Here is a 17,042-nt window from a genome sequence, read left to right as displayed (position 1 = left end):
ATATCTCCTAGTGTATTTTTTCCAGTCAGATGGTAGGAAATCAGTGTACATACATAAGCATTAAATGTTTGTCAGCTTGAAAAGCTCCGTGTGGAGAATCTCTTTACCCATTAAAATTTTAATTTAATAGACTTAGAGGTTAAATGCCTTGTCTAGAATTTTATAGCTAGTAACTGTCATGGTTTGTGTAAAATAGTGGATATATGCTGACTTTAAAAGTTAGAAAGACCTGGGTTTGAATCCTGATTCATACTTCAGAGGATTGTTGAAATCTCCTTTTTTTTTTCTTTCTGGGTCACTATTTCTCTCTCTGTGTCTCTCTATGTCTCTATCTCTGTCTCTGTCTCTAGTGCTCTCTTTCTCTATCTCTGGCTTTCTGTCTCTCTTTAGAGACAGATTTTGTCTCTTGTTTTTCTGTGTCTTTGTCTCTTTATCTCTGGCTCTGGTTTCCCCTGTTTCTCTCTGGCTCTGGCACTATCTATCTTTGTCTCTTCCTATCTGTCTGTCTCAGTATTTATAGTAAAGTCTTCTCTGACACATAATAGTTGTGTGTTCATGCAAAGTCACTTAACCTGCCTAGGGAAAATGCCCCAGGAAACTCTCCAAGACTTTAAGTTAGAGACGTGTTGCCCATGTACACTGATGAAGGGAGTTTACACATTAGAAATCTCCCAAATCACAAGGCTGGATCAAAATCAAAACTATATACGCCCCTAGCAATGACTAAATGTGATGTGATTTGAGGAATGACCCCTTCTGGTACATAGCAACTGATTAGGCTATCGATTTTCCTTCAATAAATTAAAGAATTTTGTAACTTAGGGTCTCAAAGAAAGGTAATATTCATTATTGTTAGTACACTGAAAATAAAAAATCTTTAGAGATAGGTATATGATATTTAAGGCTTTGTGAAGAGAAAATTTATTTCAACACTGCAGTACTTACTTTCTCAAGATTATTAGAAAGAGAACATTTCTTGTTATTCTCTTAGTGAGGATAGGACTGGGAAAATGATAGGTCTTGAAGATGGGAGAAGGAAATCAGCTTCTTTTTTCTTCTTACTTTTGAATGAGCAAATCCAAAATGATTTTGAAAAGCAGAATCTGCAACTACTTTGTCATCCTATTGATAAATATATATCTGCTTTCAGAGACAGGCAATTCATCCACTCTGTGTTTTCAACTAAAGATAATTACTAAAATAAGTTATGCAGTTTCATCATTTAGATCCTGCTTTTCTTTAAATTTACTGGATGCTAGTCATGTAGAAAGAATATCTCTCTGTAGCTGAGACATACTGTCACATTTTTAATGTCATACTGCAGCAATGATTTTGCAAAAGTCTGCCATTAACTTAGTGGAAATATCCCAAATTGGTTTTTCTTCTCTCCATTTCTTTCCAAGGAGAGTTTGCATTTTTGTTGCATTCATATCTCAGGCGACTGGTTCACTCTTCAAAACTTGAGTGTATTGTGCTTACAATTCTTAATATGAAATCTTCATAGTTGTTTTTTGTTCCTTTGGCTACATTAATAGAAACAAATGGAGAAAACAACATTGTCTCTGGGTCATATTGAAAAGAATTATTGTAATATGTAATGCAACTTTATGTTTCCTATAGGCAGGATTATTACTTATTTCATGTTTGCATTAGCTCTTTAATTGAAGTTATTGATAATTTTAATAGTGTTTTAATTAAAGCATTAAAGTTATCAATATCAGTATTAGGCATTCTGGGATTCATAGCAAAGCTTATAAAATTCATTCATTCAACAAAAATTCATTAAGCACAGGGATACAAAGGCAAAATTGAGAGATCAAAACATTGCTCTGTTTTGGGAAATGAAAGAAATGTGAAGCATATGACCCTTCCCATTTTCAGCATTATCATGTCAGTTATGAAAATTGAAATGACACTGGTACAATTTCTCCATTTTAAGAGTCAGTATCATAGAGGTAAGATCAAGTGAGGTCTCTCCATAGTATCTCTGAATTATCATTGAGAAGTACAATGATCATTGAGGGGCAAAGATATGGGTTACTTAAGGAAAGTTTACAAAGATGGGTCCTATAAACTGAAATATAAGGAGACTATATCCTTTAGTATATTACTGATGTTCTGCAAAATTTTTTTGGTGTGAAAAATAACAGTCATGGAATTCTAGTACTTGGTTGTTTTGGAAACGTGATTTTGGGGAGATTTTAATTTAAGTTCCTTCTGTGATTTGAATGAAACCCATAATCATCTTACTTTCTTTGCTTTTTTTCTACTCCCGTAGAAATTCAGCAAACATTTATTTAGCACATTTCATGTAATGCATTGTGCTGGGAACTAGAGAAACAAGGATAAAACTGACCTGAAGGAACTCACATTCTAGTAGAAGGATGCATCATGTAAACTATACAAATAAAATAGTGAAAAGGAAATGAAAGGATCCGGGGAGAGACTAGACAAAATGCTCTGGGAAAATGAGAGGAGGTAGAGTTCTTATTTATGTAAGAACTGGAAAGTTCAGAGAAGGCTTTCAGAAGAGTTGGCCCTTGAGCTGAATTTTGAAGGAAGCATAGAATTCTGAGAAATAGATATTGACTGAATGGATGAAAAAGCATTTAGTAAGTGCTTACTGTGTTCTGTGCACTGTGCTGAGTACTGCAGATATAAATGGAAAAAAGAAAAGACAGTTCCTGCCCTCAAGAAGCTCATTCTCCAATTAGGAGATATAACCCATAGATGAAGAGGCAGAGCTTTCACAGTCCTCCTTGGTTAGAAAGAAAATATCTAAAGGGGAATAGTGTATTTTAAGGCTAGAAAGGCTGGTTGTAGACAGATTGCAGATGACCCAATGGATAAAGCATAGGGCCTGGAGTCAGGAAGACTGATTTCAATTTTGGCCTCCAACGCTTAATAGCTGTAAGACCTGGGCAAAACATTGTTTATCTCTCCTCCACTATCAAATGGGGATAATAAAGCCCTTGCTTCTCAGGGTTATTGTGGCAATCAAATGAAATAGTGTTTGTAAAGTGCTTAGCATACATCTGGCACATGGTAGGTGCTATATAATAACAATAATGATAATGATAATTATTATTATATTGTAGAAGGCCTCAAATACCAGATTATTAAGATTTTCTTTTATCCTATTAACAACATGGATCCACTGAAAACTTTTAGACAAGGAACTTGGTCAGACCTGTTCATCAGGGGTATAATTTCAGTAACTTCATGTAGGATGGATTGAGGAAAGGAGAAATTGGAAGCAGGGAGATAAAAGAAGATCTCAGTATTTGATCTCTCTCAACAGGGAGGTATGAGGAGGTGGCAATGTGGGAGAAGAGGAAGAGACAGATGAAGTATGGATTTTGGAAATGAAAATGACTTTGTTTATCCCCATTTATCTCTGTTGTAGAATTTACTTTAATATTTCTAGTTATAATTTACTTAAATGCTAGGCAGAAATCTTTGAGGAGCATATTATTTCTAGTTCCCTTTCTCTCTCTCTCTCTTTTTTTTTTTTTGAGTTAGGCAATCAGGGTTGAGTGACTTGCCCAGGGCCACACAGCTAGTAAGTGTTGTGTCTGAGATAGAATTTGAACTCAGGGGCTCCTGACTCCAAGGCCAGAGCTCTATCCCCTGTGCCACCTAGGTGCCTCTCGACTTCCCTTTCTAAGTGATAATTCTGGTATAAATAATTGTATGTACAGTTATCCCTTCCATATTATGGGAGTTAGGAGTGCAGTGCCCCTGTGATTTGGAAAATCGGTGCAAAAATTTTTGGCCTTCTCTTTGTACCAGAGAAGAAGTCTGAATTTTTTCTTTTTTCTTTTATGGGGTCTTTACAGTACCTTACTGTAAAATCTGAGTTAAGCATTTGGCCATAGATTCTTTGTCATCTGCTGGCCTTCAAAGGTCATCTGTGGCTTCCGCAAAACTCCACTCCCCCCCAAATTCCCACTTAATTTCTTATGCCAATCCATGATATATCAAAACTGTGATGTGGAAAGTTGCAACATGGAAGGAATAACTGTATCTTGTCTCAGTGAAAGTCTCCAGTAGTTTGCATTGTTAATATGTCCCCTAGATAAGGTCAGTTAATTGTTCTCATACACTTACTTTTTGTTGTTGTTGTTGTTGTTTTTCTTTTTTTTTCTTTTTTTCTTTTTTTAATTTTTTATTTTTCTCTCTTACACTTACTTTCAGGATAGGTACATAGTTGTTTTGACTCAAGGTGGGCGCAGTGTTAGGCAAACTAAAGGCATTTAATAAATTCTTGTCACATGGAAATGAATAAAAAAGCTTTATGATAATATTGCCATTAGACAAGATTGTTGGGTGGGTATATTTCCATATAGGGCAAAGAAATGTCTATTATATATGTTTAGTATTGTGTTTTAGGACAACTTTTACTGTGACTAATCAGAAACATTACTCAGATATTCTACTGAGTGTTTAAATTTTCCAATTTCTGATTGCTTTCAACAGTTCTGGTTTTTTTCCCTTGCTTATATAACTCTGGAGAGTAGGATAGATACTTCTCATTCTGGTCTGTATGGGTTAGACATCCCAAATTTTGGAAATTATATTCATATTGTTTTTTTACTTAGAGATTTGTGTTACCAAAAGCAAACCTATGATGCATATACAATCATTTTCTTCAAGCCTTTTCCTCTTAATAAGAATGAATATATTAGTATAGCTGCTAACTGGGTAAACCTTCCAGAAATGAACCTGAATATATTCCATAGTAAGTCTCTAATACCTTCTGTGCTTTATTTCAGGTTATATGTCTCCACACCCGTCTCCACTGGGAGCCCCAGAACATGTCTCCAGCCCAATGTCTGGAGGGGGTCCAACTCCGCCCCAGATGCCTCCAAGCCAGCCAGGACCCATGATAGCAGGAGATCCTCAGGCTATGAGCCAACCCAACCGAGGCCCTTCACCTTTCAGCCCCGTCCAGCTGCATCAGCTCCGAGCTCAAATTTTAGCTTACAAAATGTTGGCCAGAGGCCAGCCACTACCCGAAACATTGCAGCTAGCTGTGCAGGGGAAGAGGACGCTGCCTAGCATACAGCAACAACAACCACCTCTTGTCACCTTCAACCGACCATCTGGTAGGTTAATGTGTAACTACGTGTACAATGTATGGTTCAATTTCAGAGAAGAAGCAGTGCTAGAGTACAGGGAAGTCCTGACTCAAGACATGTAACAAGGCTAGTACTAGAAAATTCTAGGGGGACTGGCCTAAGTGGGGGGATGTTGTCTGTTGTTTCCTATTCTCAGTTCCCTCCTCCCCTCTGTCCACAAGGTCACTCTTAATCTTCCAGCCTAGGTATGGCTACTTACCCAAACTTACCCGTATCAAAGAATCTAGTAAAGCCATTTACGTTATTCTAAATAAATGCCCAATAAAACAAGGTGTTATATCTCTCCATAGGTATTTGCATTTTAACTATAGACTTCGTGGTACCAGTCAGAGGATTGCAGGGGGTGTTGCTTAGCACTTCTAACCTTGTATTGGACTGTCTCCTTCATCTATGCATAAAGCCTTTGCTGGGCCGAGGGTCAGAGGACCTGGGCTTGGGTTCTAGTTCTTCTGCTTCCTAACTTTGTGACCTCAGGCCAGTCGTTTAATAACCTGTCTGCACCTCGTTTGCTCATCTGTAAGGTTGGCATGATGCCACCTGCACTGCTACCCCCACAGAGGTACTGTGAGGTGAGATAGAGGATGTAAATGCACTTTACAAAGAGACAGTGTGGATCCGGAGCACTACCATGGAGAGAACTTGGGCCTGGGTTCTGCTTTGTTCTGTAGGCAAGTCATGAGAACTCTCTGAGCCTTGGCTTATTTGTTTTTAGATTTTATTCATGGCTTTGGCTTTTTTTATGTGTGCCTTCCTCCATGCAGAATCCTCCCTTGTAACAGGAAGGACAAATAAACAAAAACGGTTAATCAGACTCGGCAGCCCAGCAAACATCTGGCAGTATATGCATTTATTTTGTGCCTCTTAGATACTGGTTACTATTGCTAAGTGCTGGGGATACTGAAATGAAACAGGCCCTTCCTTCAAAGAGCTTACCTTCTATCAGCAGAGACAGTGTGTGTGTGTGTGTGTGTGTGTGTGTGTGTGTGTGTGTGTGTGTGTGTGAGTCAGTAAGCATTTATTGAGTGCTTACTATGTGCCAGGCACTGTATTAGGTGCTGGGGGTACAAAGAAAGGCAAAGGTCAGTCTCTGCCTTCAGGAGCTCACAGTCTAACAGCAGAGATAACAAGCAAACAAATATGTGCAAAAGTACTATATATAATATAAATAAAAACTAAAAGAGGGAAGGCATTAGAATGAAGACGAGTTGTGAAAGGCTTCTTGTAGATTAGGATTTTAGCTGGGACTTGAAGGAAGCCAGAGAAGCAGGAGGTAGAAATAAGGAGAGAGAGAGAGCATTCCAGGCACAGGGAACAGCCAGGAAAGAAAAAAAAAAGAAAGAAAGAAAGAAAAGAAAAGAAAAAAAAATCAACTGAGCTGAGAATTGGAGAGTCAGAACAGCAAGGAGGCCAGGATCACTGGACTGAAGAGTACATGGGGGAAGGGGTGGCTCTAAAACCTCACCACCAAGAAAAGGGGAATATATTTTGGTGTTATTTGGTGCCAAGATTGTTTATTAAAATTAACCAGAGTTTGGCTGCCTTTCACTATTGTTCTCAATTTGCATTGTTATGATCATTGTGCATATTGTTTTCTTGGTTAAACTCCAGTCACTGCATCATTTAGCACAAGTCTCCCCATGCTTCTGTGAATTCCTCACATTTGTCATTTCTTACAGCGCAGTAATAGTCCATTTTATTCATATGCCTGGTTCGTTCAGCCATCCTTCTATAGATGGGCACCCACTTCCTTTCTGTTTTGTTTTTGTTTTTGTTATTTTTTTACTGCCAGAAAAAGTGATGCTAGGGGTATTTTGGTATATATTCTGTTTATTACTTCCATGGAGTACATGCTCAGTGGTGGGCAGAATCAAAGAATAGCTTAGTGAGTTTACTAACATAATTCCAAGTTGTTTTTCAGAACATTTAGACCAAAACAACTATGACCAATTATAAATTCACCAATATCGTATTAATGTGCCTGTCTCCCACCAACTCTTCTAACATTGACTGCTTGAATCTTTTATCATCTTTGCCAATTTGATTTACCACCAAACTTATAAACCAAGTAAGCAATCTCTATTTACTGTCTCTATGCTATCATTGAACTCCTTGTAATCTGATTTTTGTCCCTCTTACCCCATTGAAACAGCTTCTCTCAAGCCATCAAAGACTTCTTCTTGACCTTCCAAGACTTTCCTCCCAGTCCTTTATTTCCTTGGCATTCAAGACTATGGATGACCCTTCTTGGAACTCTCTTCTCCCTTGATACTGCACCACCTTTATTTTCATTTCATCTCTCTGACCATTCCTCTTTCTTCTCCTTTTGCTGCTTCTACCTTCTCTATGTGAAGCTTAGTTTCCTCACCTGTGATGTCAGGGTGTTGGACTAGTTGATCTCAGGGGTCTCTCTCATTTCTAGATCTAGGAATCTTTGATTCCATGATACCACTGCAAACAAACATTTTAAGTTCTTAACCACATTTCACATCATATTTTGGAATTTTGACAGCCAAAAAGCTCTTACATAGATCTCAAACTAATTTAAAACATTTTTGGTTTTGTCCATTTTGGGGTTTTTTTTTTTGCTATTCAGTCTGTAGATCATATATAGACTAATGATAGATATATCAGTAGAAAACTCTAAAAATAGGATGTTTTTTGCTGAGTTTTTTTTAATAATTCTCTTGAAGTCATAATTCTCCAAATGTGACATTATAACATCTAACAACAGAGAATTATGATTTTAGTCCAGAAATAAGAACCTGAAATGAAATAACTCTTTAGTAGTTGTCCCTGAGGAGTGTCAGCAGCTCTTTAATGGAACATGGCCTTGTCTGCCTTGAGTTCTACTCAGATGGACCCCAGAATTTTCTTTTCATTTTGCTTTACTCTTCCATCTAGAGATTAAAGCAATAGCGAAACAAGGGGTTAAAAAAAAGTTTTTTTTTCAGGAAAGGTAGAAATTCAGATAATTTTATTGGCCTTTTTTTCAGTACCTTTCTTTTTGTTATCTGTTATTTTTTAGTATGCTTAATTTAAATACACTTCATTACATTTATTTTCCACCCAGTGGAATATACTTAAATCCGTATTTAATGCATAAAACTGTTATTTGCATAAATATCCTTGTGTGCCAGAAGGCAGAGTGTGATTTCTCAATGCATAGAAATCCTGGGCATGTAAGACTATGTATTTTAATAAGTTTGTTTCCTTATTTCTTGAATTCAGGCATAGGGATGCATCCAATTGGCACACCTCCAGCTGGGCCAGGACAGACATCAGGGATTCCAGGGCACACATCTACAATGACTCCTAAAACATGGGCAGAAGGTAAAGGAGTAGGCATTTAATTCTTCAGACAAAGTTAAATTGTATATAAGAGAGACTAGGAGTTTGTTCCCCACTTTAAGGTATCGAGCAATGTTGTGTCATTTATCAGTCTGTGAATTACTTGGGAAGATGAGAGATATCTTCTCTCCTGTTAGACAGTCACACATGAAACATTTCAGCACAGAGTGAAATTTGTAAGCTGCCTGAGGGACAAGCTTGAAAACTAATGGATAGGCTGTTATGTCATGAGCAATAGCTAATTGTAGTGAACTCTGCAGTCCAGTCGTCACAAAATGTGGAACAAGAACTATATATTATACAATAAACATGTTTATGTTTAGTTAGAAACTGAAATTCCTTTGATGATGAATGAGCCAAGTATGCATCAGATTGTCAGAGAATACATGATATCTTCTTAATAATCAGATTTCCACTTCTGTGGTGCTTATTTCAAGAGTTCATTCAATGGTAAGCTCTTTGAAGAAGGAACTATGTCTTTTTTAATCTTTTAAAATTTATATATTTTTTAAAATTATGAACCTAATAAATATAAACAAACATGAGCATTTAATTACAAACATAAAACCAAAAAGAGGTATTGCAAATGAAGGTGTGAAATTCTGTTAACTTACAATAATATCGTGTGTGTGTATGTGTGTGTGTGTGTGTGTGTATGTGTGTAGTAGGGGAGATTCTGCATCTTTTAAAATTGGCCCCATAAATATTTGCCCAGGAAATACTGGCTCGTATGATAACAAATTTTGTCCAAATGTATAGGCCTCTCTTCCTTTATCTTTCTCCTTATGGAGAGAGCCCATAAATTGTGAAGCAAATTAGTATATTTTTCATTTACCTGACATAATTTATCACATATAGTTCCAGAGCATTTCAAATGGACTATTCATAGTCGAGCAAACTGCTAGGACTGGAAAGGACAGAGCAAAAATGGCTAATAGAGAATCACTACCAAAGGTAATTAGGGAGATATTAAGAGAGCACTTTGCTGGCCTGGATCAGTCCAAATCTCCAGAATCAGATGATCTACATGCTAGGTGATAATAGTAATGGCCATATTTAGAGTATTTTAAAGTTTTCAAAGCATTTGGCAAACGTTCTCTCAGTTAAGCCTCCACAACAAGCTCTGAAGTGGGCACACAGGTATTATTCCCATTTTTTAGACTAAGAAACTGAGGCTTTGAGAGGTTAAACAACTTGCTAGGTGTCCTACAGCTACTAAGTATCAGAGTTGGGATATGAACCCAGCACTCTATAATACTATACTGCTTCTTGAAAAGAGCTGGCAGATATGATTACAGCATTGCTCTTGATCTTTGAAAGACCATTAAAAAAAAAAACAAGGGGCAGCTAGGTGGCACAGAGCATCAGCCCTGAAGTCAGAAGGACCTGAGTTCAAATCTGGCCTCAGACCAAACACTTGACACTTACTAGCTGTGTGACCCTGGGCAAGTCACTTAACCCCAGTTGCCTAAAAGAAAAAATAAGAAAGGTATCACAGGACTGTAGAAAGGTCAGTATTACAGTTTCCAAAAACAAAAAGAATAAAATCTGGAAACTCTAATCCACTGAGCTTGACTTAAATTCTTGGCAAAGTTCCAGGATATAGTATTAAGAAGATGGTTAGTGACCTTCTAGAAATGGAAGCATTGATCATATGGCTCTGGCAAGAGCAGATAATGCCACATTAATCTTAATTTTCTTTTTGGGGGCATGGCTCATAGTTTGAAAAAGCCTCATGTGTTAGTGTATTTGAGATAAAATGGAGAGCTATGCACATGGTAAGGTATATTCACAAATCTGAATATGAAGAATATTCATTAATGATTCAGTGTCAGTTTGGAAGGACAACTCTAATGAAGTGCCCCAGAGAGCAATTATTAGCCCTAGGCTGTTTAACATTTTTGTAAATGATTTGCATAAGGGTATATGTGGCATACTTATCAACTTTTAAGATGACTTAAGTCTTGGAGGGATAGCTAACACATTGGGTAATAATCAGGGATCCCAAAACTTTTGTTGGGCTAGAGCTGTGGAATGAATTAGATAAGAAGAAGTTTAGTAGGAATAATGGTTGGACACTTGAGTTCCCCCCAAAAAACAATAAACTCCCCAAATATATCATGGGAAAGCTAGATGTCTAAAAATGATCTGGGTATTTTAGGATACTACAAGCTCAATATGAGTCAACAGTGTGATGTGACAACCAAAGAAGCTAATGTATTAGATTATTAAATTAGATTGCATTAAAAGAGGTATAGCATCTGGGGCTAGAGAGAAGATGCCTTGGCAGATCAGATGGAGAGTTTAGTTATGGGTGGATATTTTATGAAAGACATTAATAAACTGGAGAGTGTCCAATGGAAGGGCCATTGGGTTTGTGAAAAATGGTTAAAGGAATGGGAATATTTAGCCTAGAGAATAAAGGACTTAAGAAGGAGAACAGAGGATCATAGATCATGAGAAGGGGTTCTTCTTTTGTAGCATGACCCCTTTGGCAGTCTGGGAAAGCTTATGTTTCCCTTCTCTGAATAACGCTTTTACATACATAAAATAAAATACACAAGATTACAAAGAGAACCAATTTTATTGAAATACAATATCAAAATACTTTTAAAAATGACTTCACATATCCCAGGTTAAGAAACCTTGATATAGAACTATATGGACCGTCTAGTCCTGCCTCCTAATGATATAGATGAGAATATTGAGGCCCAGAGAAGTTGTGGCTTAAGGTCACAGCAGTAATAAGTGATAGAGACATGTTTTGAACCCAAGACCTTTGATTCCACAGGCAGTGCTTTGAAGTGATAGCTATCTTCAAGAATTTGAAATTTCTATCTAGTAGAAGAATTAGTCTTTTTCTCTTTGGTCCCAGGGCAGAACTGTGAGCAATGGATTATAAATTATAGGGAAATCAATTTAGGTTTGATGTAGGGAAAAACTTTCTAAAAATTAGAGCTATCCAGAAGTAGAATAGATGTCTCAGGAGGAGGTTTGCCTTTCTTGGAATTCTTCAAGCAACTGCAAGGCCACTTGTTGGATAAATTAGAGAAGGCTTACTTCTTCTGGCATGGATTCAGTTGGTGGCCTTGGAGATACCTTCCAGCATTGAGATTCTGTTAATCTTCTTTAGTTTTAATCCAGAAATTTCAGGGTACAGAATTCCATGTTTCAGATTTCTCAACTCTTTGCCATAAGGGTGAGTCAGCAGGGTAAGGATTTTTGTATGTCAGCCAGCTGGCTTAGAAAACTAGCCATCCATACTAGATGGATTTTAGGGTCAACAAAAGAAAAGAAATAGATTCCCAAACAAAAGACTACAGATTTGTTTTATTTTTTCAATTAATGAACATTTATTTTCTCTTCCTCTTACCCCTCCCCATTGCAAAACAAGAATAAAGAAAAACTTGTAAGAAATGTGCACACTAAAACAAAACAAATTCTAGCATTGGTTATTTCCTAAAGTGTATATTTCATTCTGTGCCTTGAATGCATCACCTCTCTGTCTGGAGGTGAGTAGCCTGCTTCCTCATTGGTCACTGCATTGATCCAGAATTGTTAATTGCTTAAAATTGTTTTCTTTATAATGTTATTGTATACATTGTTCTACTGGTTCTTCTTACTTAATTCTGCATAAGTTCCTACAAGTTGTCCCAAATTTCTTTGAAACCATCCCTTTGTCATTTTTAATGGCGCAATATTATTCCATCACAATTATCTACCATAATTTGTTCACTCATTCCTCAACTGAGGGTCACCTTCTTAGTTTCCAATTCTTTGTCACTGTTGTTGTTCATCCTTCATTCTCAAAGAGGACCAATGACATCAGGAGGGTGATGTCTTGACTTGTAAGTGAATTGGATTTTCGTGAGGCAGGGCTGTGCAAAGTCATCAGCCTCACTCTCTCCTCCAGAGTCATTCGGAGTTCAGTGGCAAGAGAGAGGTTAAGATGACTGGTAATGGCCCCGGATGCAGTGGGAGACCTTGGCCTCTTTGTCATTAAAAAAGAGCAGCTGTAGAAATTTTTGGTGTATTTAGGACTTACTCCTTTTCCTTTCATCTCTTTGGGGTTTAGGCCTAGAAATGATCTCATTGAGTCCATTCTGGGGCCTAGTGTCACATTGCCTTTTAAGCTTCACCAAGAGAGCATTAGTGTGTCTGTTTTCCCTCAGTCACTGCAAAATTTTTCATTTTCCTTTTTTTGTCATCTTTGCTAATCTGATGGATATTATGTAGAACCCCAGAGTTGCTTTAAATGTTATTTCTCTAATTTTTTAGTGATTTGGAGCATTTTTTCATATGGCTATTGCTAAGTTGGCTTTCTTCCTTTGGAAATCCCATGTTCATATCTCTTGATGATTTATCAGTTGTGGAATGGCTTTTATTCTTATAAATTAGAATCAATTCCTATACATCTTAGAAATGATACTTTTATCAGAAAAACTTGCTGCAAAATAGTTTTTTTTTAAACTGGTTAACTGTTTCTCTTCTAATTTTAACTCCATTGATTTTATTTGTGGGGACTATAGATTAATCCTAGGTTACATTTCCTAAAATTAATACAATTCTTAAAATCAGAGAAGTGAATACAACTAAAAGAACTATTACAGCATGCCACTTTTATTTATACTTTTTACTGGCATCACTATTAACAGAAAGAAACCATAAACAGGTGAGCACAATCACATATAGTAACTAATATGTATATTATAGCATTTTTTAAACAGTTTCTTATCTATTTTATTTGTGATATGCATCCTAGTTTTAGAGGCAAAAATATTTTGGGAGCTATAGTTTAAGAAAATTCTCTTAACAACTTTCAGAAATCTGATTCTTGGTTTTGTTTCTTTTTTTAAAAAAAATTTAATTAATTTATTAGTTTTAGTTTCCAACATTCACTTCCACAAGATTTTGAGTTCCAAATTTTCTCCCCATCTCGTCCTTCCCCCAATTTTTTTTGGGGGGGATTTCTTTCTTTTAAAAAATTTTCAATTAATTTGTTAATTTTAGTTTCCAACATTCACTTCCACAAGATTTTGAGTTAGAAAACTGATTCTTTGAAAAATGTTATTTATCATGCCTACACATCAGGCACTTTAGGTATATCAAATATATCTACTGAGTTTTTAAAACATAATGAGTGCCACTTGCTTCTTGGGAATGTTGTGAGGATTCATGGGATCATAGGTTTAGAAAGCACTTTAGAAATCATGTGGTGCATATCTCCTTTCCTTTTGGACTGGGTCACACCTAAACCATGCCATATAGATGAAAATCTGTCCTATTTTAAAGTCCTTCAGGGAAGAAGACTCTCAACCCTACCTCAGCAACTCATTTCAGTGCTTAACAGCCCTGAGATTTAATCTTTTTATACTGCTTTGTTATACATGGATGAAAGAATCCATAAGTATGAAGTATTACAAAAAGGGGTGTGTGTGTGTGTGTGTGTGTGTGTGTGTGTGTGTGTGTGTTATAAAAGCTTACTTTCAGGAAAAAAAAAGCTTACCTCAAAATCTCTTTCTAATAATGTTGTAATTGTCAATACATTTCTTAGTGCTACAGATTTTTGGGAGAACATAAGAAACAAAGAGCTAAGAAATAACTTAAAGTGGTAACCTAGTCATACCTGTGCCATCATGCTATCTTCACCTCATTTTTTCTTGGCTTTCTCTAGGCAGATGGATATGTAGTTAAGAAAGTGTTCTATATTCCTTTGGTACTCTGTTCTAGTTTGTAACAATTCTTTTGCCAGAATTCCTCCTATAACTTTTAACGTTGGTGTTAATTTAAGTCCATTTCCAAAATGGTTTTCAATGGAGATTGAATAAGTGCACAGTTTTAAAAAATAATAGGTTTTAAATTATTATACTTAATCACTATGTCATCCTTCATTATTCTCTTCTTTGGGTTCTAAAAGATCAGTTCCTTTTGTCATTGAATAAGTTTCCTGGCTGGCTTCGCTCAAGAGGGCTATGAAGAACTTGGAGAATGAAATGTAGTAGTGATCAAAATGTGAATTCCCACCTTTGAATTATTTTATTTATTCATGGTAGGCTCACTTAAAATTTTCAGAATTTAAAAATAGATAAAATGCACTGAAGATAACTAGCAGATGGGGGAAAAAGTCCTTCCTTTGGCCTTTGTTTAGTAGTTAGAATTTACTCCCATTTTACTTTTACACATTTGTTTCTTTTTTTAAAAAAATAAGTTATTATTGATGCCTTTTTTATATCATAATAGTTTTCCCAGCATCCCCCATCTACCTCCCAGAGAGGGATGCCATATAACAAGTAGTATTTTCTAAAGACAAGATTTAAAAAAGAAAAAAGAGAGAAAAAATTAGCATAGTCAATACATTGAAAAAGTCTAAAAATATGTGCAATATTCAATATGTGTTGCACAATATTTTCTACATTAAAATAAAGAAGTTTAATTCATTAAATGTAGAACCTCAGAATATTTGCCTATGTGCATACATTTTTGTGTTGATAACCTGAGAGAAAAATCTTTCTTTTATATCTTAATGCTTGATAATTTTTTAGAAAGAGGCATTTTACTGGATTTTTTAAAAATGTTATACAATATTTATGGACATTTTTTATGGCAGTGTTAAGATATATATTTATTTATTTACTTATTTATTTTCTTTATACATCTACTTATTTATTCATTCATTCATCTATTTATTTACTTATTCATTCATTAATTTGTTTGTTTGTTTATTTATTTAAAAGTCCAGAATATACTTACCTTTAAATGTTGAATTGTATCTTAGAGAGCCAATAAAAATGAATGAATTGGTTTTACTTTAAAAATACATAACCTAATCATATTTGTAATTCTGTGGACAAAGAATCAGAACTCTATTAACATGATTCTTGCAAGTTAGCACTGAATTCTGTTGGGAAAGACAGCTCTGCATTTCACTCTACAGATATGAGGGTAGCCTCCACATTTGATCTAATGGCTGCTGTACTGCTTCCTAATTTTCAAGAGCCTTGGGTGCAACTGTAATTCCTTTTGAGAACCTAGTGTCTAGACACATTAAAATCTAAAAGTCCAAATCAGTTTGTTACATCACAGTAATTTTTGGTTCACTTTCTGTAGGGCTCATGGGTGAACTCTATAGGGACAGAGGTCAGACCTTGTTTGTTTTAGGTATTTAAGATGGTTGCCCTTCCTGCTTAAATATTCAAGGAGGTCAGTTGTTGCTATTATTATTTGTATGGGCTAAAGTTAAGCCTCTGATCATTATTATTTATGAAGCTTTTGAATTTTGTAGGCCAAGCACCAGACATGAATGTTCCAAGTACCCCACAAAAGCTTGCAGTTCCACCTCCAAGTGGAAGGCCTTCACCAGCCCCTCCAGCTGCTCAGCCGGCTGCTGCCCTGCCTGGACCTTCTGTGCCCCAGCCAACCCCTGGGCAACCTTCACCCGTGGTTCAGCTGCAGCAAAAGCAGAATCGGATTAGCCCTATTCAGAAACCACAGGGACTGGATCCTGTTGAAATACTGCAGGAGAGAGAATACAGGTAAGAAATTAAAGTTTAAATGAACAATGTTAACAATATAAATAACTCAGTTTTTCATAATGCTTCAGGTTTACCAAGTGCTTTGAGGCCATTATCTCATTTGATACCTTGCAAGTTCCCCATTTTACGGGCAAGAAACTTGAGGTTTAGAGCTTAAGTGCTTTCCCCAGTCATATGGCTAGCTGCTAGTAGAGGACTTATCTGAATCCAGTTCCTCTGACTCCAAACTGACACTGTATTATGCTGCCTCCTTTTGTTTACTCTTAGAGTACTTGTAATTTACCACGTTTCCAAAAATGCAGCTGTTAGTTACTATCTCTTTGCTTTTCTTTTATGGTGACCCAAGAAGGAAATGAAGGGAGGGGCCTAATGTTACTGAAAATGTTTGAAAGAACACTGGTGCAGGTAGAAATGAATAATAGTAATAACTTACAATTTCACACTGCCCGATCATCATTTTTACAATTTTCTTTAAGTCAATTAACACCCTGTAGTCAAGTCACTAGCCTGCACTTTGAAGTATCTATTATTTAACTTTTTTTGAAATCAATATGTTTGCCTGTCTCTAGTCCTGTATTAGCGCTCTCATTTTCCTTGACTTTTTGAGGATCACTGGCAGCATTTCTGCTGTTATAATATTTTAAGTCCTTTCAGTAGCTTGGGGATGTACCCATTTGTCCAGGCCTGGTGATGTGAACTCCCTTTGGGCATCTTGGAACTTACTTGCCACCATCTCTTCATCTTTAGTTTTTTTATTTCCTCTAAGTAATTTTGGTCAATCTTTTGTCTTGGAAGGCACAACAGAAGCAAAGTAGGAATTGAATGGTTCTTCTTCTTTCTACTTATCCCCAAATGTCCCATCTACCTCAAACTGCTGTCTAATCCAGTCCTTGATCTTCCTCTTGCCTTCATTACAGCTAAAAAGACATTTTGGGGGGTTATTTTAGTGTTTATCAAAAGCCTCAACATTCTCAGCTTTAGTCCTCCTGACATTTCTCTTACAGAGGCATGCCACTTTTGT

At 36.3% G+C, this 17,042-nt stretch overlaps 1 protein-coding gene across 1 annotated transcript in view; it reads left to right on the top strand.

Moving 5' to 3' along the window:
- SMARCA2 (SWI/SNF related BAF chromatin remodeling complex subunit ATPase 2) overlaps positions 1-17,042 on the top strand; it is a 205,919-nt gene that overhangs the window by 16,103 nt on the left and 172,774 nt on the right. Inside the window, 3 exon segments of the mRNA XM_021001863.2 lie at positions 4,776-5,108; positions 8,370-8,471; positions 15,772-16,021. Coding sequence (XP_020857522.1) covers positions 4,776-5,108; positions 8,370-8,471; positions 15,772-16,021 — 685 coding nt within the window.

This window comes from Phascolarctos cinereus, unplaced genomic scaffold (assembly GCF_003287225.1).
Source record: "Phascolarctos cinereus isolate Bilbo 61053 unplaced genomic scaffold, phaCin_HiC Scaffold_4;HRSCAF=312, whole genome shotgun sequence".
Lineage (NCBI taxonomy): Eukaryota > Metazoa > Chordata > Mammalia > Diprotodontia > Phascolarctidae > Phascolarctos > Phascolarctos cinereus.
Note: the sequence above shows the minus strand (reverse complement) of the source record. Positions and strands in the feature narration are given on the sequence as shown.